At 32.3% G+C, this 27894-nt stretch overlaps 1 protein-coding gene across 1 annotated transcript in view; it reads left to right on the forward strand.

Moving 5' to 3' along the window:
* LOC127709140 (prostaglandin reductase-3-like) overlaps positions 1-27689 on the forward strand; it is a 43441-nt gene extending 15752 nt beyond the window's left edge. The window contains exons 2-13 of the mRNA XM_052214505.1: positions 2570-2721; positions 6170-6257; positions 10872-10967; positions 13769-13867; positions 15409-15448; positions 17757-17785; positions 20332-20406; positions 22171-22242; positions 23224-23285; positions 25208-25310; positions 25714-25899; positions 27486-27689. Of these exons, the coding sequence (XP_052070465.1) occupies positions 2570-2721; positions 6170-6257; positions 10872-10967; positions 13769-13867; positions 15409-15448; positions 17757-17785; positions 20332-20406; positions 22171-22242; positions 23224-23285; positions 25208-25310; positions 25714-25899; positions 27486-27536 (1053 nt within the window). The 3' untranslated portion in view covers positions 27537-27689. The remainder of the gene's footprint in view (positions 1-2569; positions 2722-6169; positions 6258-10871; positions 10968-13768; positions 13868-15408; positions 15449-17756; positions 17786-20331; positions 20407-22170; positions 22243-23223; positions 23286-25207; positions 25311-25713; positions 25900-27485) is intronic.
* The last annotated feature ends 205 nt before the right edge of the window (positions 27690-27894 follow it).

The following is a 27894-nucleotide window of genomic DNA, read 5'->3' on the forward strand; positions in this document are numbered from 1 at the left end:
GAGCCTATCCCAAATTGAGGTAAATTATGTGGCCTTCCAATAACCGTTTCGATTCCTAACATCACTGAAGAGACATTAATTGTCGAAATCCGGATATGGTGTACAAAAAATCTTTGCACCTTTGTTTGCGATATACCATCTTCGCCGCAAGTTTATTGTTTTCTGTTTGGTATTAAATTTAAAGTTAAGATCCATTTATTACACCTTGTGATCCGTTTATTTGGCAATCGCCAATGGCAGTCCGCAGGATTTAAGGACATTTGTTGTTCGACCTGTTAGTCAAATGCGTTTTGTTAAAATATACTTTTTCACTTTTTTGGTCTTTTGGAAAATGTTGTTTGTGCTGTATTTAGACCCCTCTAACAAGAAATTTGTTTTGCATGCACACGTATAAAAATTGCGGTTTTTATCCAACGCAATCATAGGTTTGAACGTTGTTTTCAATTTAGACTTGTTTATATATATATATATATATATATATATATATTTATTTATAAAGAAGCCTATAAGAAGGACCAACCGGCAAATTTAACATGAACCGGATCGTCTACAACCGGCGAACTTGCGCAGATAATGAAACATTATAAATGTCTTAAAATTTCCGCAACAGTACTAGTATCATAAGTTGGGAATATTCGAAGATGATGTTTTAAAATCGTGTTGACAAATATTTCAGCTTAACAAATATAGCCTTCGTCAGTTAATAATAGTTTTTATCAACCTAAAACAACACTTGACACATTTGTGTTTTTGTTTCATAAAGTTTGAATGTACAATTATTAGATAAATATTATTTATTTTCTTTTTAATGATGCATCAGGTTTAATCCACCATTTTCTACATAAGGAAAATGCCTGTACCAGGTCAGGAATATGACAGTTGTTTTCCATTCGTTTGATGTGTTTGAGCTTTTGAGTTTGCCATTTGATAAAAGACTTTCCGTTTTGAATTTTCCTTGCAGTTCGGAATTTTTGTTATTTTACTTTTTAGAGAATATATAAGAAGTAATGGATCTGTAGACGATAATCAACGCACAACGCTAGTTAATTCTCTAGTTCAACCCATTTCTTGTAAAAAGACTCTCTATTTTACGTTTTGACAATAAATCAAGGGAATTACATAAAGATAATTTAATATTAAGTCTATTTTATTCTTTAATAGTTGGAACTGATTGTATCAACACTGTTCACATCTATATAGTTACAGGTTGATTCTGCAATTGTTCAGAGAGTATATTCAATCATAGCTGTTTGACATTTTTGTTCAACCAAGATTAAGGCAATCATTTGATATTATACAACCAAAATAACTTATTTGAACGTGAAGAATCAATTGTACATTAGTCTTGTATGTATGAATATATTAATGTAATGCTTCAATGTCAAACTCGTCGATAGCTGCAATCGTATAGTCGTTGGTAACGAAAGTCAGAATGGTAATTATCAATGATACTGAGTTCGAACCTTGTTTCTGGAACGTTTTTCCCCCTATTTTTCTTCTTGTTGTAACACTTTTGTAGTTCTATTTTTTTGTATTGCTTTATATCTATACCGCTTTATTGTCATACTTAAATTGTGTTGTATTGGTGTTTGATTTACAAAAAAAAACAAAAAAGTAAAAAAAATAGTCATTATACATGTTGGATATAAATGAAAGAAGTTCATTGTTAATGAGACAGCTTCATTATTTGTATGAATATTATGTATTGACAAGAGTTATCAATAAAGGGCTTTAAGAAATTATAAGTAAATGTATATCAGCAATCGTTTTCGAGTGGTACAATGGATCATGCACGGACCGAAGACTATTGTGATTATTGACGAAAACGCTCGCAAATTCGAACCCCGAATGTGATGAACGTTTTTGAGAGGTAATTAGTTTGTATGTTAAAATTAAAAGTTAGAATATAAGTTAATTTTGGTTGACAATGGATTCTTGAAAAATAATCTAACACTAAGGACAGCGATTAGGACATCTTAGCTAAGAAATTATTAAGAAAACTTCGATGTGCATGCTGAGACATGTCGTAACGGTCTTAACAATATCCTGATGTATTCCCAACATAGGTCTTAGGACAAATCCTAGGACAGCTTCGAATAACAGACCCTACGTGATATGACCTACGGAGTTCTTCGAAGATCATCTCAATGGTTAATTAGATGGCGTCTATTCTAAAATCCACACAAAATCTTAATACATTATAATGAGTCCATGCTTTGTAAATTTTCCTTTAGGACATTTTGTTTTTTGGATAAGACATTTTAGTATGTTATATTTTGAGTCGAATCGATGAACATGAATTTGACAGCTAATGTCCCTTTGAAATAAAACCAACTGACTAGAAAAACATTGAGGAGTTGATATTTGCATTGAAATTTTATAGATGAGTCGACATTATGTTATCTTTTCTGGTTTAGTATCAAGGTTTAAATATTTTACACATGCTTACGTTATCAGACAACCAAATAATTCACCTTCTTCTGAAAGGTCGGTGAATTGACAAAAACACTGTCATATCATTTTTATAATCGAAATTTAAAACTTCAATGTGCAGTTAACCAAATTTTAGGAAGCACTAAACATAGGTAGCATGGCGAACTTACCAAGTACTTACAAAAAGATTGTTGCTGTCAAGTTTGGGACAAATTTTCGGGATGTGACTAAAGTAGTTGATGCGCCCATGCCAGTTCCAGAAGAAGGTCAAGTCCTTGTTAAAAATAGGTAAGAAACATAAAAGATATTGCACTCACTGAATTACTTTTATACTATTACATCTTATATCTAGATTCAGGCGTGTGGGTGTACTTACGATTATTTCAAAATGACATAATCTCATTTCTGTTCAAATTGTTTGTTTACTTGAATTTGAATATTTAACTCTATTTCTAAATGATTTACGAAAAAGAGTAAATATAAATTTTTCGTATTAAGTTTTTGCTCTACGTGTCGCATTGTCAAATGATATTTCAAGCTGTTAGAATAGAATAGTACAGACATACCTTTTCGTTGATATAGAATGACGGGCTTTCCATGAACAAGTAAATGATATAATCACGAACATCAGTTAATATCGTTTTCAATACTTACAAATGGTGCTTGCGAGTTTACTTGTTTTGTAAATAAATTAAAATTCATATATGTCAGGACTAAAAAAAACGGCAATTTAAACGATAACTCTCATTTATCACATTAATTATCAAAAGAAAAAGGTTGTTCTACTCCCAGGCATAAATTGCCTTAGCCGTATTTAGCACAATTTTGGGGTTTTTAACGCTTTTCAATTTCCTAATCTTTGTGCATATATTTTTACTCTCATTGGTTCTTGTCACTTGCCTCATTTTTATGGATAGAGTATATCGAACATTCAGCTCTTGTGATAGTCTTCTAAGTCATTTTTTTTCTAAAGTTTCCTAGATCTATTTTCTACAAAGATTTCTTTAAATTTATAGCACATGATATCTAATTCTGCTCTTTGACCTTCAACTTGCTTATATTTTCATTATCATTACGTAATTTTAAAAGTAGAAGTACATTGTACATACTCGAGTTTAACTAACTAAAGTAATAATAACACTTAATGCATTTGGTGCGTCCGAAGCCCCTTTCTTGATATACCTTCATAAATGTACAATCCCCAAATTAAAAAAAAGAAATTTGAAAGATGTATTTCTGAAGAAAAAAAATCTTAATTTCTGTATTATAGAATTATCATTATGGATCTTTCTTGTCGATTTTGTTTTTTTATATAAAAATAGAATAAACTGCATATGGTCACCAAATACAATTTTTTTGTTGACGCGTCTGGCATACAAAATTTTAATCCTAGTATCTATGACGAGTTTATTCATATTCAGTTGATCCGAAGCTCGCATTTCATGTTCTATACAAAGTTTAAGGGGACGACCATTTGATATTCGGGGGGGGGGGGGGGGGGGGGGGGGGGGCAGGAGGATTTTGAAAATAAATAACTCAGCCTTGATAATCACAAAAATAAATGGTTTGTTCTGTGGTAGTTCGAAAATAAATAACCTGACTTACAATGTATTGATAATGAATAACTCAGCAGGTCTTTAAGCCATTTTATAAATGCTATTCGAAAGTATGAGGTGGCACCAGATTCTTCATAAAATTCATCTTTTTTTCCAAAAAAAATTCGGGAAACACTTCCCAAATCTTTTAATAATAAAGGTATAAATATTATTTAGATATACTTGAAATGTCTGAAATTGGGTTTCATTTAACTTGAGGTATATTGGCTCAGGAACACTTACCTCACTTTTATTACAGGGCTGTAACTACATTGAGGCAAATGCCTTTATGTAGGAAATTTTAAAACCAAAAGCTTGTCTTCATATCAAATTGTTTTCACAGTGAGTGTTTGCAAGAAGCAAGTTCTGTTCTCCCTTGGACGTAGCACCTGTTTTTTTCGGGATCAATGTTTCTTTAAATTTGCCTTTTGTTCATTGATTGCCCTTCTGTATTCTCTTAGTGTTGCATTCCTTTTGTGATTTAGTAATTTTGTTTTCAACTTGATCATGAGTTTTATTTTATTTAAGACTTTTTAGCTAATTTTACAACTTAACTACTTTAAATTGTATCCCAGTTAAGAGCTACATCAAGTTGTAATTGAAATGTGTTATTAAAAATTACTTGACATAGTTATATCACTGATAATCAGCCCCCTCTTAAATTAATTTGAATAAAACCCCATATAATTTACAGGTATAAAAGATTTAAATTCTGCATGCCGAAACAACAACAAAAAAAAAAAACAAAAAAAACCAGCAGCCACATACTTAACTATGTGAATTACATTTTTACTTTATTCTTCATATTGGTCTTTTGATGTTGTCCATAAAAACTTAAGTCTTACGCTGAATCTATACATTTTGCTTTGATACCAAAATATTGTCAAAAAAATTATTAAAACAGAACTTGCGTTTTCAGAATAAGAAAGGGTCTGGGAACGCCCAGAAAGCACGATTTTGCATCATTTGTTCTATAGTTTCTTTGGGCCTTCAGCGGCTTCAAAACCCTTCAAAATTTTTTACCTCGCTCCGCTCGGCGTAAATATATTTTGCAATACTTTTAAAAGAGGCTAGTCACAGCCCAACTCTAATACCGTGTATGTATGCAATACATGTATATGCAGTTTGGAATTCAGAAGATTCACGTTATTATTTTCTATCGTCCACTAGAGAAACTGTCAACTTAAATTATAACTGACTGGATTTCTTCTTGAACAGGACCAATAACTCGAAATTCAATGTTGGCTCACACTTTAACTCAAATTTTGTTTTAAACTTTGAACTTGCACAAAAACACTAACAAACACAGACTTTATCTCATAACTGTTTGAAATATAGATTACAGGTGTCAAAATATGGAACAAATTTTAATTTCTTAAAACTTAAATATTATAAGAGGGTGAAAAAGGGGGGGGGGGTCTGAACACGGAGACACGTAAAATAAAAATCGCAAAAACGTTGCACGGAAAATAAAAATCGGGAAAAACGAAGCACGAGAAATAAAATCGTAAATATGAAGGAAAAAAGTACTAGAAGTTATTACTCAGCCGTTCTTGGAGATCATGCAGTCATTATTAATGGACATGACGACCATGCGGTCACATTTTAGCGTCCGCTAGTTGCATCTGATTTGAAAAAATATTATTCATAGTTAAACAATATCCAGGCTGACTTTGAATTAGTCCCGGTTTACTTTTTAATCAAATGCGGGACAAGCACGAGAAATTAAGAGTACCGACACGAAACACGGAAAATAAATAAGTGGAAACACGAAACACGGAAAATAAATAAGTGGAAACACGAAGCACGCACATCGAACCAAACACGAGAAAACGAGAGATAAAACGTCAAAACACGAAAACACGTGAAATAAAAAGACCGAAAACGTTGCACGAAAATAACCATTTACCACCCTCTTATAATTTTAGTTTGAACTTTTAGATTTATGAATTTTCAAAATACAAAAACTGAAAATCAATTTTACTTTTGTTGTTATTCATATTTAAGCGTACGAGTTATTAAAGTGTTTTGATAACCTCAACTATATATATATATGTTCCTGTCTATTTATTTCTAAAGAATGTGATGTAAAAATTAAAGATGTGCTGGTTTATATACTAAACATGTTATTGTAATTGTAGATTTGTAGGTATAAATGCGTCGGATGTTAATTTTACTGCTGGAAAGTATGATCCCAATGCTAAGCTACCTTTTGATTGTGGATTTGAGGTAAATAATCGAACACTTAAAAGATAAGTTAAACATTTAATTATTTGAAAACAAATTGATTGAGATTTATAAGAATAATTTTAAAGCAGAGTTTGTACACGAGAAAAAGCAAACATTCAAACATATTTTATTGATTTAAAGGGATGATTCGGGTCATTGATATTAATATATTATATCTCGACGCAAAAATGTCTTTTGTAAATATCGTTATCAGCATTATCTTTGCATACACTTTAAATCAAGTACTGTTATTTGTAGACTATTTACAATCAATATAATATACTGAGTGGCAACATAAACACAACCCCTACATGTATTTTCCGCTTTTCCATTAAAAAAAAAGAAACTGACAAATCTTCTTTGAAAGTTTACCAATCGTTTTAGGATTTTGCAGACCTCTATACCTACAGAACATTTCAAATGATTTTTCAGAACTTTTCGATTTTCGGATGTTAGCGTTTACAAATTCCATATTTTAACAAAAAATGAAGTTTACACTCTGAATGGTAAATTTTTACCAGAATGAACCACTATATTAAAGTTGATCAAAAAGTACTGTAAATTAACAATTTTCTTTTCCCATTTGGTCCAAAATGATCACATTGTGATTTTGCCCATTATGAGATTAAGTATCTAAAATGAAAAAAAAAACTTGGTCAAACTGTTCAAGAAACGTATTATTGCCAAATGTTGTAAGAATGCATTGAAAGCACATTTCTATATTTTTTTTCAAAAAGGGACAAACAGTGGATTGTAATATGATATGATGCGTTTCTAAAGGCACTCAGTATACTATTAATTAAGAATTGTTTAGTGCAGCTTTTACGAGAAAAAGTGTTAGTTTGTACATGTAGGGGAAAATCATATTGAATCCTTCACAAGCATCACATTAAAATTAGTTTTAAAAACAACTTTGAAAAATTGTCCTTAACGAAAGAATATTACAGAGACACACTTTGCTTCCAAACTTGTTCCTTGAAACAAAAAGATGCGTGATTTGATTGTCCAAAAATGTATCTATCTATTTAAGAAATAGTTCATGCAAGCCATAGATTTGTTGGAAATTTTAATGATAACAAATCTATGGCTGGCATGAATTATTTCGATTCTAATAGGACAACTACGGTAATTTGAAAAACTGAAGCGAAGGGTATGGCTGTTCTATTTTATCTCCTGTAAGATAAAAGCTACAAATTTCAAATAAATCTAAGGCTTGCATGAATTATTTCTTAAATAACCATTAGAAAAATGTGTTCAATCCTTATAATTCTTAACCCAAACATTTTTTTTCGTTGGCTACTATTTACTGTCAAATCCACAGTTGACATGTCGTAACTAAGGAGTGAGCCGCCATGTCGCCTTGCTGAAATCCATGAATGTGCGAATGATGCATTAGAATAGAAATGAAACAACAACTACCTTAAAACTCCATTTTAATGCGATTTTATCCGAATTTAGAGGTACACGTCACGAAATAATCTTCAGCTTTTTCATTTCAGAGTTTTCATTCGTATGACGTCATGTTTTGATGTATTTGCAATACCTTAAATGTGTTCCATACCACGGCTGGTAATCTACACACGCAGAACAATTGGTTCTGCAATGAAAACCGTGAGAGGATTTTCCGGTTGTGCTTGAGTGGAGTAATTGTCACCGCTTTAAAAGGTATGTACATTTCTAAATCGCAATTTTCTAATTCAACTGATCAACATATTGAAAATCGGAGAATGCTATGCTGTGGTAAATACTCTAACGAAGAGATACATGTATCATTTACTGTTGTACATGGAGTTAAACTCCTACACAATCAGTTGCCCCACGAGAAATTGCCTAAAAAGTGACATTTAAATTTTGAAATGGTTCTATTAACAGACCTAAAAGTTCAAATTTAGTTTTTTTCGGTCAATGGGTATGAATGTCGTTTTGGGCGGCATGTACGCTGTCAGGTGTTGATAGACGTCTTAATAAATCCAGAAACTACAAATTTTCATTATTTCATGCGTGAGGGGATCAATTCTGATTGAGGACATCGTGAATGCGTGAGTGGACGTGAAATCATATCTTTATATCCAAGCTATGAGTCGTTGAAAGTTGCCTAAATTTGGTTAAATTGTTCATGAAAAAACACATTTGTGTGCAAAAAAAAACACTATGAGATAGAATTTTGAAATAAATTGTGGGAAGATAGGTTTTATAATATGTTTTAAGAAAAATAAAAAGAAAAAATGGTGTCAACGATTTTGTTTTCTTGCTACAAGTAAAAATTCAAACTTTCCCTATCAGCCCAGTATAAATTTTTTACTAAAAGAGTTATCTCCCCTTAAATTGTCTTATTTGAATAAAATTGATTCTAAAAACACAAAATTTGATATTTGTTTAAATAATAATAATAATCGGTCTAGTTATTTGCCCAAATCTGCAAATTTGGAGACAGATTTGCAATTTATTGGTAAGACTGTATATTCATATAAATAAAACTTGGTGATTTATTGTATAAAATAGATCATCGGTATATGTTCCCCGAGATAGAATTTTCTTATACTTTGCCAAAACGAAGATTTTACTATGCTCTTTTCAAAAAATATTATAAAAAAGATGGGTCACAGTGCTTTTTTTCATGCTATGAGTCGTTGAAAATTGCCTAAATTTGCTTAGAATGATCATGAAAAGCACATTTTTGTGCATAAAAAGAAATCTATGAGATAGAATTTTGAAATAAATTGAGAGAAGATAGGTTTTGTTGTATGTTTTAAGAAAATAAAAATAAGAAATGGTGTCACCGAACTTGTTTTCTTTTTACAAGTGAAGATAAAAAAATCCCTATCATAAAATTGAGAATGGAAATGGGGAATGTGTCAAAGAGACAACAACCCGACCATAGAGCAGACAACAGCTCAAGGCCAACAATGGGTCTTCAATGCAGCGAGAAACTCCCGCACCCGGAGGCGTCCTTCAGCTGGCCCCTAAACAAATAAGTATACTAGTTCAGTGATAATGGACGTCATACTAAACTCCAAATTATACACAGGAAACTAAAATTAAAAATGATACAAGAATAACAAAGGGCAGAGGCTCCTGACTTGGGACAGGCGCAAAAATGCGGCGGGGTTAAACATGTTTTTTGAGATCTCAACCCTCCCCTATACCTCTAGCCAATGTAGAAAAAACAATCGCACAACAGTATACGTACGCACAGTAAAACTCAGTATAAGAGAAGTCCGAGTCCGATGTCAGAACAGGAAACAAAAGAAAATAAACAAAATGACAATAATACATAAATAACAACAGACTACTAGCAGTTACTGACATGCGAGCTCTAGACCTCAATTAAACTGATTGAAAGATTATGTCTTCATCATATGAATATCAGGCACAATCCCTCCTGTTAGGAGTTTAGTATTATACCGTCATAAAATATATGAGAAGAACATAACCCGTGTCATGCCAACAACTGGTTTTAGAATAAATGTGCAGTATAATTTGTTTACTAAAAGAGTTATCGCCCCTTAAATGGCTAAGTTAAAAAACAATGATTCTAAAACACAAAATGTGTGGTATGTGATTATATATTTTGCAATAAATCAGCAAGTTTTCTTCATATAAATAAACAGTCTAACCAATAAAATTGCACATCTGTTCACAAATTTGCAGGTTTGGGCAAATAACTAGACTGATTGTGTACTGCGATAGTACAATCCAAGATGGCGGTATACCATGAATCTACCTTAAACAAATATCAAATTTTGTGTTTTTAGAATCAATTTTATTCAAATAAGACAATTTAAGGGGAGATAACTCTTTTAGTAAAAAATTTATACTGGGCTGATAGGGAAAATTTGAATTTTTACTTGTAGCAAGAAAACAAAATCGTTGACACCATTTTTTCTTTTTATTTGTCTTAAAACATATTATAAAACCTATCTTCCCACAATTTATTTCAAAATTCTATCTCATAGGTTTTTTTTTTATGCACACAAATGTTTTGTCATGAACAATCTAACCAAATTTAGGCAACTTTCAACGACTCATAGCTTGGATATAAAGATATAATTTCACGTCCACTCACGCATTCACGATGTCCTCAATCAGAATCGATCCCCTCACGCATGAAATAATGAAAATTTATAGTTTTTAGATTTATTAAGACGTCTATCAACACCTGACAGCGTACACGCCGCCCAAAACGACATTTATACCCATTGACCGAAAAAAAAACTAAATTTGAACTTGTAGGTCTGTTAATAGAACCATTTCAAAATTTAAATGTCACTTTTTTAGGCAATTTCTCGTCGGGCAACTGATTTTGTAGGAGTTTAACTCCATGTACAACAGTAAATGATACATGTATCTCTTCGTTAAAGTATTCACCACAGCATAGCATTCTCCGATTTTCAATATGTTGATCAGTTGAATTAGAAAATTGCAATTGAGAAATGTACATACCTTTTGAAGCGATGACAATTACTCCACTCAAGCACAACCGAAAAATCCTCTCACGGTTTTCATTGCAGAACCAATTGTTCTGCGTGTGTAGATTACCAGCCGTGCATAGTGGCCTTGAAAAATATTCTTTTTTTAATTTATCGTATAGAGTTCATCTTACTTTATTACTAGGGTCTTGGAGAAGTTATAGCCGTTGGACCGGGCACATCAATTGCTGTTGGCACACCAGTTATGTATATGGTCTATGGAGCTTTCAGTGAATACAAGGTACACATGTGAAAACCTTCATACATTTTTGGGGGGGCTTTTATACGCCCGTAAGGGGCGTATCAAGGTAAATCGTAGTCCCTCCGTCCGACCGACCGTCATACGTCCGTCTGTCCGTATCTTATAATACTTCGTACAATTACTCAAATGCTTTGAACAATTCTCATGAAATTTTAACGTACCATTAGTATAAAAGAAAGAAAGCTCACTTTCGATTTTGAAAATAGTTGGTTTGTAGCTCCAATTACGGGACTTTATTTATCAGACTTGGGGCAATTTTTACATATTTTTCATATAACACAGTCACACTAACTCAAGTTTTCTTTGGTCAATTTACTTAAAACTTTACACTGTTGTTGGTATTGATAAAACAAAGTTCCTTTTTGAACTTTTTGTATTTGTCGTTTCCGAGGTACGGACCGGGACTTTAACTGTCATAGTTAAGGCAATTTTTCACACATATATAGCGCTCTTACTAGAGCATATTAAGATTGACTTACTCAAATCTTTACGCTGTTGTTGATTAAAGGAATTTTCAAACTCAATTTGATTTTGAAATTTTTCTGGTTTGTCGTTCCAGAAAGAAGGCAATTTTACATATGTTGCACACTAACTTGAGTATGCTCGGATAGATTTAATTGAAACTTTAATCAATTGTTGGAATTGCTAAAAGAAAGGTGTTTTTTTGATTTGAATATATTCAATGGATATGAGACCTTAACCGTCAGATTTAAGATATTTTTTTTACATTCATGTACTAGTATGCTTGGATCAAATTACTGCTTACTTTATACTGATGTTAAGATAAGTGAATGTGGATTCACTTTTCGATTATTAAGTCTGATGTTGAATTTAGTTTCTGTTTCGCTAACGGAAAATAGTATTTATATTCTTACTTGTGGAACTTGCAAGCTGGAATATGTTGGCGAAACAGAAACTAAATTCAACATCAGACTTAATTATCACCGGTCATTTTATACCAAAGGAAGAAATTGCCAAATCACGAGACACCTCTTAAGAACAGGACATACTTTTGGAAAATATCACATTTCAAATAATAGAGATCAACCAAAATTGGGACACCCAAAGTAGAAAACAGAGAGAGAGAGAGAGAGAGAGAGAGAGAGAGAGAGAGAGGGATTTTGGATGCATCAGCTACATGTACGTACGTAAAGGATGGAAACAGTTTTATCAAAGACCAAAGGAATAAATCTTCAACTTCACAGTATTTAACTAACACAGATATTTATTTTGAATACATTAATCGCAATGTACAATATGCTGCAAAAAATATATTCAAAGGACAAGTACGATAAGCTACAAAAATTTCTTAACAACATCCAATTTGACCTGGATGGCTGCTCGCGCCTGATGAAGCTTATTTGTTTAGCGAAATATTGCGTAAATATATAAACTATAACAACTTTTTTTTTACAGAGACAATATACTGATTTCTGAAAAAAAAAACTTCTAAATATTACATTTTTTTTCTTACAAAAAAATCAATTGCGAAAAAGGGCGTATGATGGGCTATTTATTGATGTTTTACGATTTATTTGAGACAAAATAAATATAAAACGAAGCATGTAAATTTCCGTTTCTTTGATCTTTAATGCACATCATTGGAATCAAAGAAAAATGTAGTCAGAAATTTGACCAGAATTATTGCAATATCTTACTAGTCAATGATTACTAATTTTCTCCCACCCTTTATATTGTGTGCCGTTGGAAATCACGGATTTATTTGTTACAAATATTGAAAAATACAATACATGCATTAGTAATATTTTAATACAAATGTAACCGCTTCGTCTCGTAGCAGCATGCTTGCCTTGAACCGAAGGTAGTGGGTTCGACAACCGACGGAGTCAAACCAAAGACTTAAAGTATTATCTGCCAAACCCCAATCATGCTGTATATACGAGTTTGAGTAAAGACTGATTCGTCCATTGTCTCGTAGTCTGTGTTGGGGCTAGCACATCACAAACTCAGCGTGTCGGTCTAGTACAAAAGAAACAAAATGATCAATTTTCTCACATTTCAGGTATTGTACAGTAGAGATTGAACATTTTGATGCCTAAAATATTAGGTCTTATCTTTCCATGCTATTCCACGCTAAAGGTGGAAGATTAACGTTTTGAGTTGGGTCGCGATAACTACAAGATTATTGAACAACATTGAAAATCATAATTTCCTATCCTAGCTTTAAAATCGGACTTCCCGAGTTAAACTATATTTGATGCGAGACATTTTCCCATCTTCTGCAGTATTCAATCTCCAAAATTGATAACAATCGTCATGCTTTCCTTTTTGGACAATGCCATTGATTATAAACAAAGGATAATATATATTGCACGATTTCTTGTAACAAACAAGTTTACAATTACTTCTCAGGTTTAAGTGGATAACAACTATTTTCAGCCTATTTTCATTAATACAAAGTTTTGGATGATCGATGTACCATAAAGAAGCAAAACATTTTACTTAAATTTATTGTAATATCTAGATTTTTTGTGAAAATAGGATTCCACATGAATTTTTGTTATTGTTGATGTGGTCCATGCAACACATTGTTTCTAGATTTTAATGGATGAAAACCATTTTCGATAATAAAAAGTATTTGCATCAGGAATATAGAAGCCATAAATTGCGGAAACTGGAAGTATGATTCTAAAAAGAAAGAATATTTGGCAGTGTTCATGTGATCCATGCAACTCAGGTTTCTAGTTGACGTGTTTTCAAACTATGCATAGTGATTTGTTTTATTATCAAACAATAGAGCATGTTTTATATTTTTACAGGTAGTACCAAGTAACAGATTAACAAAAGTAAAGAAAATAGCTCCTGAGTATATTCCATGTCAAGTTAGTGCAGGAACGGCTGCCATCTCATTGGATAAGGTCAGTCAATAATTATAAATTATAAATGAGGTAATTAGCTGTAGGGTACAAACCCTTGTTTTTTGTTTTTGTTTTGTAAAAATGCCAAATAGTTTACGATGACAAGGTATCTGGTATATTTTTATAGAAACAAGTGCCTATAAGATTTAATGTGATTTTTAGGAAGAATGGTTACCATGGATCCCATTGATCCAATACTGACATCTACATCCCGTCGATACGGTTTACTTAAATACGTTTTTTTTTTGCTATACATGTACTCATTACCCTACATTCTGTCGTTACCGTTTACTTATATTTTGGTATTACACAAGGTAATGCGTTTCTCAGATTCTTTTTGACGTCTTTACACTAAATCCGTTGGGTGTGTTACTGATTGTTACTTTAGTCTGAGAAAACATGATTTATTTATTAGCTGTAATTTGCTGTGAACTTGCTTTCAGTAACTGCCAATACTCTTAGACCGGTGCTTTGTGTCTATTGATTTTATGTTATTTTTTTCATACCAATCTATTGAGTTTAGTCATTTGCAATTGATTTTAACCATTTGTTCTTATGTTGTGCTGTAACACCACTGTCCCAGGTTAGGGAAGATCTGAGAGCTCAAAAACATGTTAACCCCGTCACATTCTTTATGTGCTTGTCCCAAGTCAGGAACCTGTTATTCAGTTGTTGTTTTTCTTAAATTGAGTTATTAAATTAGGCCGTTAGTTTTCTCGTTTGAATTGCTTCATATTTTTCCATTTTTTTTATAGCTGACTTTACGTATTATTATAGGTTTTTCATTATTTAAGGTCTTTTATTAATTATAATTGATCACATCCACGTCATTTGAACTCTGGTGGATAGTTGTCTTATGGTTGAAGACGGTTCTGCAAATTTTTCATGCAAGTCTTATACGTCATTTGGTCTCTGCTGGTCAGTTGTCTCATATATTTCATAAGTAAGCTGTATTCCACTCAACAATTTCCATTATTTGTACCTAGCTCCATCAAACGAGCAGTAAGTGTTGGCTTGTATTGAATTTCCTTCTCTTCGTATTTAGAACGTTGATTTAAAAAAAGAACTTTCGATGAACATGACACATATTTTTATGATACTTCTAGAAGGTCTTAAATTCTCTAACTTTTATTCAAAACACATCTGAAACAATCATAATTTACAACAAAAACTCTGACTTCAACTGATTTAAAAGACTTAATTTATAAAGTGGAATTCCATATCCAAATAAATGAACCAGCTCGATAGTATAAGGTTTTAAACTAGTAATTAGTTATTGATATACTGCTTCAAATCCTAAATTGAGCTTTCCTTACGCTCTGATAATCTTTGCTAAATGCTGTCAATGTTTGTAAAATGTTGGGGAATTTTGATGAACAGGATTCGTTTTACCCAACAAATGTATCACAAATCTGATATGCAAACAAGTTTATTCAAATGTGCTGCATACAGCATGTAATACTTGTTTGTTTAATATATTTTATTATTTAACATAAAAAACATTCTTCCTACAAATGTTTCAAGATTTCAAAATATTACAGCTTGCCGATTTAAAGAGTGGAGAAACGGTATTTGTTTCTGGTAAGTATTTTCTTCTAGATATCGATAGATTAGAATAAGTTAAATCAGGAATATAAAATCCGAACAATTTAACAAAACGATACACGCTGCGTGCTTTATTCATATTTTGGCTAAATTAATTATCATTCTGAAAAATAGCGAGCTGCTACAATAGTAGGGCTTTATTTTGCAACAGCCATCGTCAACATTAAGTGATATCAATCTTCTTAGGTGTGGATTCATTACTCAGTTTGAACCGTTGAAATTGCTATATTACTAAGACCTCGTGTATAATGAAATAACGAGTCATCAGTATCTGATTTTGATACGAACCAATTAATGAGTAAATATGCATTATGGACAGTGCCTCTGTTAATTGAAGACCAAACACATACTATCTTTGGTATTTCATAAATCAATGGACCAAACAAAATAATGGTTACGGTAAAATGAGAGTTGCAGAGCTTTCACTAAAGTTTATGAAATTTATAAACTCAGAATTGGAGAGCTTTAACTTTAGCTTAGGAAAATTATGAATGTGCATAAAAAATCCTAGTTCGGATTTTGCTGTGTCAAAATTATCTCTCCATTACGCCATCAAGTTTTTTCAATCGCAAAAATGGAAGCGATTGCAGGGATGACGCGCTGTCCATTTAGCTCTTGAAAACGGATACATTTATCCACATAGCATCATTACGATCCTTATATGCGAGTTGTATATTAAAAGACAAATGTATCTACTATAGCTATTAAGCATCGTTTAATATACTTTATCGCCTTTAGTCAAGTTGAAACTACCGTCTGATCGGTTGTCAGGGTGGAATTTTCAAAAGTTCATAAACACGAAAAAAAAATCTTATTAAATATTTCGTAGAAGAGCAGACTGAAAATTTTCAGAGGTTGAAGACAAATTACCCTAGATAACTTTTGAGGTTATGCATTTTTAAGATCCACTTGTAAAGTCTGTCGCCCAGTGTTTTCAGTAAAATAATGTTATTCAAGCACACCAACTCTGAACATTGTTATGACTCATTAGAAAGGTATTTCACTTGACCCTATTACTGTGAGTTTATAATGTTATATCAACCTGTAACCTAAATATATAGAAATAATAGAATCTGAAGCGAGATGACGTATCAAATTATTTTGCTTTATACGATTTTGAAATAGTCAAATCAAACACGCCTGGACATATAAAGGTGTACACGACTTTCATTTTTCGATGAAATTATTGCCCATTTTTTTATCGGCGGAATTTATGCGTACTGTAAATTCAGAAATTATTGCGTGAATTTATTGTTGCGATTTTTCAAAAATGGACAAGAAAAATCTACATACTGATCTATGTTTCAGTTATCAAATGCGAGTTCTTATTATTGCGATACTCACCTGTCGCATTATTCGCATTAATAAAAACATCGCAATAATTTCTGAATTTAAAAGATCCACATTTATTTACACCTCCCACAATTGACTGTTAAGTGAAAATGTGTCTCTAATTTAAAAGTTAACAAAACATCTCGAAGCTCCATGCTATAATTCAAGTAAAAACACGTATATAAGACGCATAAAATCCTAAATAATGCACCTATATTAATCTTTTAAAGCCCATAGAAACTTGGCCCTTTTTACCTTCTCTAATAAAGAGCTCCATTTCTTTTGTTTAATTTCAACTGGATATTGTAAATATACGCTCAGAATGCCAGTGTCACTTTCGACAGCTGTGAAATGCTGGAAATCGAAAATAAAGTAAGGTTAATTTGTTAATATCTATAACTAATGTGATTAAATTTCTTAAACACGGTTGTCTCATGTATAGACAAAAAGGACACATAATAGAACATATAGCACACAGATAGAACATAAATAGAACGCATAACACATACAATGAACACATGGCACATAACTAGAACATATAGCACATAAATAAAACAGATTTTTCATCTATTTCTGCCTTTGATTTCCATTGTTAAAATTTCATCTCTTAACTTTTATAACAGACTTTTAAATATTTGTAATAAATGAAAAAAAGTTATATAGGTAATACGTCAGACAGCAACTCAAAAACGCAATCACACATAAATATGAAGAGTTCAACATCTGCTCTACACCAATAGACTTGTGCTTATACTATACGTCAAGATCGAAAATCCCCACGAGTTTAGAAAAGTTGTGAATAAGTTTTACAGTGCGCTGTTTTCTTAACAATCTTTTTGTGACATCATTTTATAGTAAAATGAACAGGAAGAAAATTATAAATGTTTTGAAATCCTCTAATGTATTATATGAAGTTGATGAATTTTAATCGTACTTTTACGTCGACTTACAGCTGCGGCGGGTGGTACAGGACAATTTGCAGTATGTATTATATTAAACTTTATATGCTACTATTTCTTTCCTTGTGTGGCTCTTTTCTGTACTTTTCGTGCATGTTAGGATAATTGCTTCTCACGTTTTCAACTCTGCCTAAATATTTTGTACACTTTCTGGATTTTTAGAAGGCTAGATGCATTAAACAATTGATGCCTGGCAACCCCTATAACATGATTGACTGGTTATTGGTTATGAACCCCAGTACACACTTAGCTATATCATGGCGTGCAGTTTTTATTGGTGTACTTGGAGAAAACCATCGACACCCGGCGGAAATCCTTGTCAATTAAGATAGATTCAATTGCAGCACGAGCGAGGTTCGAACTTACAACCTCAGTGTTGACGCCTATAAACTAAGATCTACACTTTACGTTTCTGTATTTACCTTCACCTGGAACCCTCAAACCCAAAATTTTAATTTCTTATGTTTTCTTTAAAACTTATAGTTGAAATATGATTGCAAAATATTTGAAATTTTCTCGTTTGAATTGTTTTACATTTGTCATTTCGAGGCCTTTTATAGCTGACAGTATGCGGTATGGGCTTTGTTCATTGTTGAAGGCCGTACGGTGACCTATAGTTGTTAATTTCTGTGTCATTTGGTCTCTTGTGAAGAGTTGTCTCATTGGCAATCATACCACATCTTCTTTTTTATATTGTTAATTTTCAATATGGTTTTTAAACAGCTGAACAGACTTTTCTTCCATTGATTATGAAGGTAATTCTAGAGACAATTTCCCCGCCAAAATTTTAATGCCACACTAAATTAGCACACGGACCTATTTTCATTTTTCCAAAGTTTTAATGCATTATACATTTCTTTTAAAAAATGTTATTATAAAAAATGATTTTGTATTTCAATGATGAATATTCTTAAAAAAAGAAAAAGAATAAATGAATTATTGATTATAGACGTAATTTATATGGTATTCATTCAAATTAAGGTAGCTAAGGACGTCTTTCGATGCCAAAATATTGATTGAAATATATAAAACTGTGATAAGTTGAGTGAGAATATTAAAGTAGTTTCTGTAAAGTTGGTTATGAAGCGTGGGAAATTTAGACAGCCACTGTAAAATTAGGATAACGATTTTCGATATGGCAGTAATTTAGCCATGCAAAGAGGCCACTAACGGACCCTTCAAAGAGTTGATGCAAGGATTATAGTGTATAGAAAATGGCACTCTCCCTTTAAGAGGAATCAAATTCAACATCCTCATTCTGACAGAAAGTGGCAGTGTATTTATGCATACACCACAACAAAATAGACGTCACTCTTTAGCAAGGGTTTACTGCTGGACGGTACCTTGTGGTAACTTTCTTTCAAACAAATACAATATTAATATAACTGATGAGTTTATAATCTGACATTATATTGGAAAGTTATTTTTCCAAATTGTCAATATATATCATACATTTTTATAGTGTAAATTTAGATGTGGAAGTCACCAATTACCTATTGAGACGGGAAGGTGGAACAACATATCCAGAAATGATAGATTGTGCCATCTTTGCGAATCAAGAGACATCGGTGAAGAATATCATTATGTTATGTCATGTAATGCTCTAAATGAAGACATAAATAGGTTGTTACGATACTATTGTACTTTTTGTCCATATATATATTAATTTCAACAATTAATGAGCTCGAGTAGCTTTATTGTTCTTGAAAAACTATGTAGATTTATTAAAAAATTATAAATGTGAGGGTCACTCCTTCTGGTTAGGGTGTAATTAAATACTTTATGTCTGTATTGTTCACATGTGCTTTAATATTTAATTCAATTGTTTATATATAAGTACGTCTAAACAAGTGACCACTCTACGACAGATCCATTGATTGGATCACCAGTGAAGGTGATACACGGTTGAAAACACATATTATATTCATAATCACTCTAAATATCAGCACAATAATGTTAAATCTGTGAATGAAGTAAGTTTTATTGAACATGTATGCTTTGTCTGCTTTTGATATTGCTTTTAAACAAATAGACCTACACACATTGCTTTCATTAAAGAACTTTTGCTTAGAAAATTAAGACACTGGCTTACAGAAGGCTGTATTTTCAAAAAGTAACAAAGAAGCAGTTGTAACAAACTAATTTATGGCTAATCTGTACAGTTTTGGAATTATGCTTGCAAACGTCTATTGTTGAGAAATTCATTCGAGTTACTGTGACTTCCAATTTCAGTTTAACATCGACATTCGTTAACCGGGAATATATTTTTTAATTTAATTTAATTATAATTTCTTTTGTAACTTCATTTGGTAAATTCTGATCAGGTGCCATTATATACAGATTCACTCACTGATTATTCGTACATCAAAGTCTATAGTGTTTGGATACTAAGTGACCCATAAGAATATACAACTTGTATAATGTGCATTTGTTGGAGTATAGAAGACCCTTTTCCCTAAATTATGTCATTCTGAAAAGCATTTTACGCTTCTACGAAAGCATATTGTTATGTTTAACTAGAAGACTTGTATTTATTTGTAAAGTAAAATAATTTCGTTTTATTTGTAGGTGCAGTGGGCAAAAAAAGCCGGTTGTCACGTAATAGGTACTTGTTCCTCACAGGAAAAGGCTAACTTTTTAAAAGTTAGTTACCTCTCTATACATCTCTGTGCGTCTATAGTAGGAATTCTTTCATAGATACAAAGATTTGATTGGTAAATTTGGATGTACCTGTAGAAAACTAATTTAAAACGGTATTTCACATCCTGAATTTTACGGTAATATTGTACTAAAAGCGCGGAAATCACTATGTGTTCCATGTCAACTCATCGAACCTTTAAACAAACTTATTAGTAAAGGTTATCTTACCAATGTTGTAATTATATATTTGAATATAGTTTACATTGGCACAAATATCGATTTTGTCAGCAGCAAATTAAAACATAACTAAATTTGTATTCTTTTCAAACGGTTTTTTGGGATGTATAAATAGTATTAAATACACAATCACGTTCATTTTCTTTATAGAGATTACTCTATTTATATATTACATTATACATATTTATCAACAGGTTAACTCCTAACTATCCTACTGCCTGTCGATACTTTTATTTTGGCATTGCATGATTTTTTTTAATTAATTGTTTTTGGCTTTAAACTAGCTTTCAGTAACTGCGAGTACTCTCAAATCGTACTTTCGTGTTAATTTGACCTGTTGATACAATTTGTAATGTATTTTTGTTATTTAATGTGTACTTATTCAGTGTTATATCTAGTCTCACTGTTTTTAATATATACCACCTCTGATAAGTGTTTAGTATGACGATAAATTTTCACTTTTGTTCTCGTACTAGGAACAACAAAATTATTTATTTTGTAAAAATTATTTCCGTACTCCATGTATACCTTACAACAAAATTATTTTATTTACCTGTGTACGTTATTTTATTTGGCGGCATTTTGTCCAAGGTTATGGTTGTCTTTCTGATATTGTTTTACATCTTACCCCCTTGTTTTATTAATTTTGTATTTACATTGTGTCATAGATCAAATGTATTCGTTCAGTGTATGTTCACTTGTTTTTGTTGATATGTCTTTTGATTGAGTTAAACCATTTCAATTGATATTTTATAGTGTGTCTTTCTAAGTTGATGTTACACTATTGTTTCATGTAAGGTGAATGTTGGCGCCTATTAAAACGTTTAAACCCGCTGCATTTGTTTTCACCTGTCCTAAGTCAGGAACCTGATGTTCAGTGGTTGTCGTTTGTTGATGTGGTTTATAAGTGTTTCTCGTTTCTTTTATATAGATTAGACCGTTGGTTTCCCTGTTTGAATGGTTTTACACTAGTCTATAATGGTTTACTTTTACAAATTGTGACTTGGATGGAGAGTTGTCTCATTGGCACTCATATATCTATACAATTGCAGTACCAAAAACAAAACAAAAACAAAAATAAGAAATAGATCGAAGCAGACAGTGACAACTATAGGATATTTTGATTGATAAGCTTCATTCATTTCGGGAAACAAATTTATACAGACCACAAACCTAATATGCTGGACAAAAATACATTCTTTCTTGAGCGAATCTGATTCTTATTAAACGATTTGACATGGATAACAAGTTCATTTAAGAGTTCTTTTAACTAAACAGGGCCTATATAAATCCAATAAATCTAAATGTAAACGCAAATTTGAAAGACACGTTTTTCTTTTTTTTTAATAAAGTATTAGATATTAAGGTGGATGTTATATCTAGTTTTTCTTTCTTTCAAACAGGGATATTATTCGTATTTCAAGTTATGCGCGTGGTGTTTTTTTATTTTATATTCGATGTGATTTTTACAACAAACACAATTTTCTTAATACTATGGTAAGGTATAAACTTGTTTCTGTCCTCTTTTAGACCCTTGGTTGTGATAGAACAATTAACTACAAAACAGAAAATATAAATGAAGTTCTGAAAGCTGAGTATCCGGTATGTATGTATTATAATGCTTTTTTATCAATAAGAAAAGAAACTATGATTTGGAGCTCAATAACAAAGTAATAATAATGAAAATAAAATAAGAGCAGCAAACGTTGATGGAAACCTCATTAAATGATCGCAAGACTCTCATCGACAAGAAAAGAGGTTAGGCCAATTTTCCCCCAATTGATTTCACACAAAGATCATTTTGAAAAGTCCTCCAATTTTTTCTAGAATTCACGATATAGTAGATTCAAATGTGTACTTTAGAGTTATAGCAATATCAAGGTGTATTTTGTGTATGTGATCGAATTAAAGATGCTTAAAGGTGGTTCAAGACTGCAATTTTGACAGATTTTTACAAATGTTTAACATTAATCCAAAACCAAAATTGATTTGGGATTAGAACTATATACTGTCATTCGGATACACATTTATTTATTTTGATATCTATTTTGATTAGGGACTTCTTTCGATGCAAAAATGTTGTCTTTAACAGCAATTTGTAGGACTGAAAAACATTTTTATTTGATTGAGATATATAAAATTGAGATAATTTGAGTTAGAATATTATATAGATTATTTTATTTTCGAATACTAGTAGGTTTAAAAAACTTTCAGATTTTGACCGTGCATGTGAGGGATACAGATACAGAAAAAAATTGGCCGTACCTCATTCATACACTTTATATCAAGTTCAAGAGAGAGAAGAGTTTTCCTATCCGAGTTTGCATATATTAAGAACCACTCATATAATAAAAATCAAATGTTGAAAAATGTTAAAAGGCACAAAAAAGAAGTTTTATGTATGTTTGTAGGTAAACCAGCATTAGGACTACATGATATACCACACAAACTATCATATTAGAACAATGAAGCCTTGCGCATAAATTGTTTTTGGAACTTCATGAAGGTGTACTATACATGCGAATGCTGGTCTCTTTAAAAAAAAAACATAATTTAATTTTAGTTTTTTTCATGATCTTGTAGAATGGTTTGGACGTTGTGTACGAATCAGTTGGCGGTGAAATGTTTGAAACCTGTTTTAATAAGTAATAATTATTTTAAAATAATTTTACGCTTACATGAAATCTTGTAACAAATAAATAGTTTTATAGGGAGACAAGATAAGTGGAAAATAATTTATAACATAAAAGGATTAAATAAAACTTAGACTGTTAACGAGAAAAACATAATAACTTTGGGAAATATCCACTCTGAATAAAACATTATTCAGTTGAAAATTAATAATACAAAACTGTTTAAACAAGTATATTTGTTAATCTTTTGTTGTTTGCCCAACTCCAATGGCAACTATGACATAGATATTCACTATGAGACTGAGAATTAAAACAAGACATCAAATAAATAGGTTCTGCAAATATGGTGGACCTGGAAGATTTGTAGAAGATTTAAATGGCAATGGGAAAAACATACTTCGAGAAAAGCAAAAAAATTAGACTTGCAACAGATCATCTTAAAAGTCCTTAAAAGGTCGCATAAAGAGTTCTTAGAACGTTCAGATAAAACGGTATTCCCCCAACACGAGACATGAGATTAAAAAAAGGGGGACAAGATAACACGCGGTAATAAAAAACCATGAATTAAGAAAAACAACAGCATCATAGCAAACTGAAAACTATAGAAAAGACAAATAACATTATACAAAAGACTACACAGTAAATTAAAGATAAACAATTATGAACCCTAACAAAAAAAATCCGGGATAAACTCAGGCACTCAAAACTAATTTTCCGAAAAGTTTGGGAAATCACAATCGACCATTTAAAATGTTGATATATATTATATATTTATCCAAAATGTCAGAAAGGAAAGGTGAAAGATACCAAAGTGACATTCAAACTCATGAGTCGAAAAACAAACTGACAATGCCATGACAAAAAAAGAAAAACGACGGAAATACAGACAACAGTACACAAAACACGACATAGAAAACTAAAGACTGAGCAACACGAACCCACCAAAAACCGGTGGTAAGCAGACCCTGTTCCATAGTTGCCACCCGTCGTGTTGCTCATGTAAGTACAAACCCAGTGATAAGTCTACTTCGTTATAATAGCACATTCGAAGAAAAGAAGAAAGTGATATGGTTACGGCAATTGGAGCATATCCGTCGTAATCTGTGAAACAGATATTTTATATCGTTCAACCAGCTCGTGATGGCGTCCTTAAAATTTTCAAAGGAATGATTTCAACTTCACCACTTGGAACTCTTGGTTCAATAGCTTTCTTGTAAGCAGCAACACTTTATCAAGGAAATCGTGATAGGAAATGCAAGCTCTGGAATATATCAACTGGGAGATATATACGCCATATGCAGGCGCTGTTTGAATGTTGATACATAGAAATGGCATGTTAACAATTTGGAAGCTGAAATAATATATTTCGTCGTAAAGTTTTGTTCTCAACTTAGCCTCATTGTCAATTTCTAGATGTCAGGCAGACTTAAACTTATCTATTGTATCCTTTAGTTCAAGTTCGATGGGATAGATACGTTCAACATAGTCATCAAAATTTAAATTATTTAGTGAGAGGACATCATCTATATAGCGGAACGTGAAGTTTAAGGAGAATGCTAGTTTCTTTCCATTTTCCTAAGAATGCCCTATATGAAGTCAGCTTTATATGAACAAAAGAACAAGTCGGCAAGAGGATGAGCACAGTTGGTGCCCATGAGAATGCCGATTATTTGTTGAAAAACACGTCATCTAAACGTAACAAATATGTTGTCAATCAAGAAATCAAGCATCTTGATCCGGTTTTAAATACACGAGTTTGAAGTATAAATATATGGATCTGAATTCAACAATCGGTGAATTTTTTGGTCTGTTTCATACCAAACGGAAACGGACACGTTTGTCTTCTTAATATATTTTAGGCATGATACAATGAGAGTTAACATGCGGAATACACATACAGTAGATATACTTAAAATAGATATATTTTTTTAAAGTTTGAAAGTGAGAGGTCGGTTGGTGATTATTGGTTACATAAGCAAGTACGGAACAGATACCTCGTCACAAGTGATGCCTTTCTTGGCATCATTACCTCAAAAGGTAAGTATCACCAGACACATGCTTTTATAACTTACTATACGGTATGGGATTAGATCATTGGTGAAGGCGTATAGTTGCGTGCATCCAAGTCATTGGACTTTGGAATGGTGTTGTTGTCTCTTTGGCAAACTTTGGAATGGTGTTGTTGTCTCTTTGGCAATCAAACAGCATCTCCTTTTTTATATTCAAGAAGTTGAAACAAAATTGGACTATCATTAAATTAGAATTATATAAATGAATATATTTAAAGTACACATTTTTATGATTGTAAAAAATATGAAAGTAGACAATTGGTTTCGAGAAGAAAAATGGTTTCAGTAGATTTTCAGGCATACACTAATATTAAATAGTTTTGACTTTGTGTTGTCGATTTGATCATATATTTTAAATATCCAATTTGAAGGTGCTGACAAAGTCTTTAAGTGTTCGGGGATTTTTCCTTCCTCATTATCCCGTTGAAATGTTCACATTTCCTGGAAAGATTGCTGAGATGTACAACAATGGTCAAATAAAAAGTTTGGTGGACACCGGTAAAAACTTACATAATGGACCCTTTGTGGGTATTGATAAAGTAGCCGACGCTGTTGAGGTAAATCAGTTGTTTTATTAGAGGAAACAGTAGTTTACAATTATTTGTTTTTGGGTTGATCACCCAATTTTGTCAATATAACGGAACTATAGGCAACTGTCATACAAGTGGGAGGTTTAGCTAGCTTTAAAACCAGGTTTAACCCACCATTTTCTTTGAAAAGTCAAGTCAAAAATATGACAGTTGATATCCATTCGTTTTGTTGGTTGAGAAAGTCTTACTTTTAAATGTCAGGTTTTATAAATCTCCACCTCTTTAAATCTACCTTGGAGATCGGAATTTTTCTTCTTTTATCGATACAAATCAAGGCAATAAGCAAAAAATGAGAGAATCGTATGCAATCCATGAAAGACTGAGTCAGGAATTCAGTAGGATCTAGAATACTTCTAGTACAAATAAAAATTTCGATCTATAGAAGTAGAAATTGGGATATCAAGATTTATTTGACTGCGAGTGTGAAGACCAGAAACGACTTAAACTTAAGATAATTTTTAAGACCACCCAATCCCTCTTTATATCTCGTTCATTGGGCAAATATAATATGCTGATGATGATCTTTGGTTTTATAGTTCGACTATCCGAGAGGATATCGCGGACTTTCATTTACCTATCGTTACAGATCGGGTTGGTCTGTTGTGTGTTTCGCCTTCATCTTGCATCGACTTGGTTGAGGAGGCTGCTATGGTGTATCTGGCCGTTCCAAGATGGACATAGCTGTATTTAATGCCTCTGGAGATGGCATTATTAATAGCGACGTGTGTGGTGGTGTGCGGAGTAACTCGGGATCATCTAGATCAAATCCCTCGTCAAAGTCAATCCGACATCGCTTGCCTCTATGGTTGGTGGGTGGAGATAATACTGGCGATGGCATGCCTTCCTGGGGTTGAATGGACTGATAACAATGTCCGTCTTAATGTCGATCCCCTTAGGTTCACCTTGGTATTTGGTAGGTGTTATCTCTCTGATTCCCTCTAGCAGTGTTCTGGCTTCTGTCTGCTGGTTCTGGTCTACGCTGGCGGTGGATGGTATCACATCAGCGGAGGTTACAGGAGAGGTTTTGGCCTGCACCCACTGGTCGTAACGCTTGGCGTCCCTTCTCCTGGTGGATGGTGGTTTATTCTTTTTCAGGGCCGGCTTGGGTTTACTGGAGGATGCCTCTGGTTCCTTAGCCTGGTTCCACGTTAACTGAACTGTCACCTGGTCAGTACTCGACGAAAATTTCCAGACAAGTTTTTTTCCAGACACGTTCATGGCAGCCAATAAAGCAGTCAATTGAATTCATTTGGGAATTCCATTATGATTTGTCCACGAAGTGTGTTGTGAGCTGTGATCAGTAAAGTAAACGAATGAATGCATGAACGAATGAATATAATATGCATTCGGTAAGTTGTATTAAGAAAGGGAATTTCTGTTTACGAATGGTTCATTATAGCATATTTCTAAAAGTTTGTCTGTGATTCCAGATCAAAGATAGAGCCTGCACAAAAAATGATAGAAAACAGAAGTACAATTAAACAACTTGTGTATATGCAGGTCTGTATTTGCTTATACTGTAAACTAACTCATTATTTTTTTTTTAATTTCAGTATTTATACACAGGGAAGAGTCTTGGAAAAATAGTGGTGGAAATAAAGTAGATTTGAATATTGTAATTTAAACTGAAAAAAGTCTGTGTGCATCTTCAACAATGGACACTTTCGAACATCGTAGACTAGAATAAAATTCATGACACAAATCTTTTTTTTATCTTGTATTGCTGATATTTATTTTCTAATTACACTTTCTTTCTATCTTCTTTCCTTTTTGGCCAGAAACAAAACAGAGTAAAAAAAATCGTCACTTAAGGACAATTACTCCTATAAAAGAGAGGCGAAAGATACCAAAGGGACATTCAAACTCACAAGTCGAAAAATAAACTGACAACGCCATGGCTAAAAAAGAAAAAGACCAACAGACAAACAATAGTACACAAAACACAACATAGAAAACTAAAGA

This window comes from Mytilus californianus, unplaced genomic scaffold, assembly GCF_021869535.1.
Source record: "Mytilus californianus isolate M0D057914Y unplaced genomic scaffold, xbMytCali1.0.p SCAF_7, whole genome shotgun sequence".
NCBI classification, from domain to species: Eukaryota; Metazoa; Mollusca; class Bivalvia; order Mytilida; family Mytilidae; genus Mytilus; species Mytilus californianus.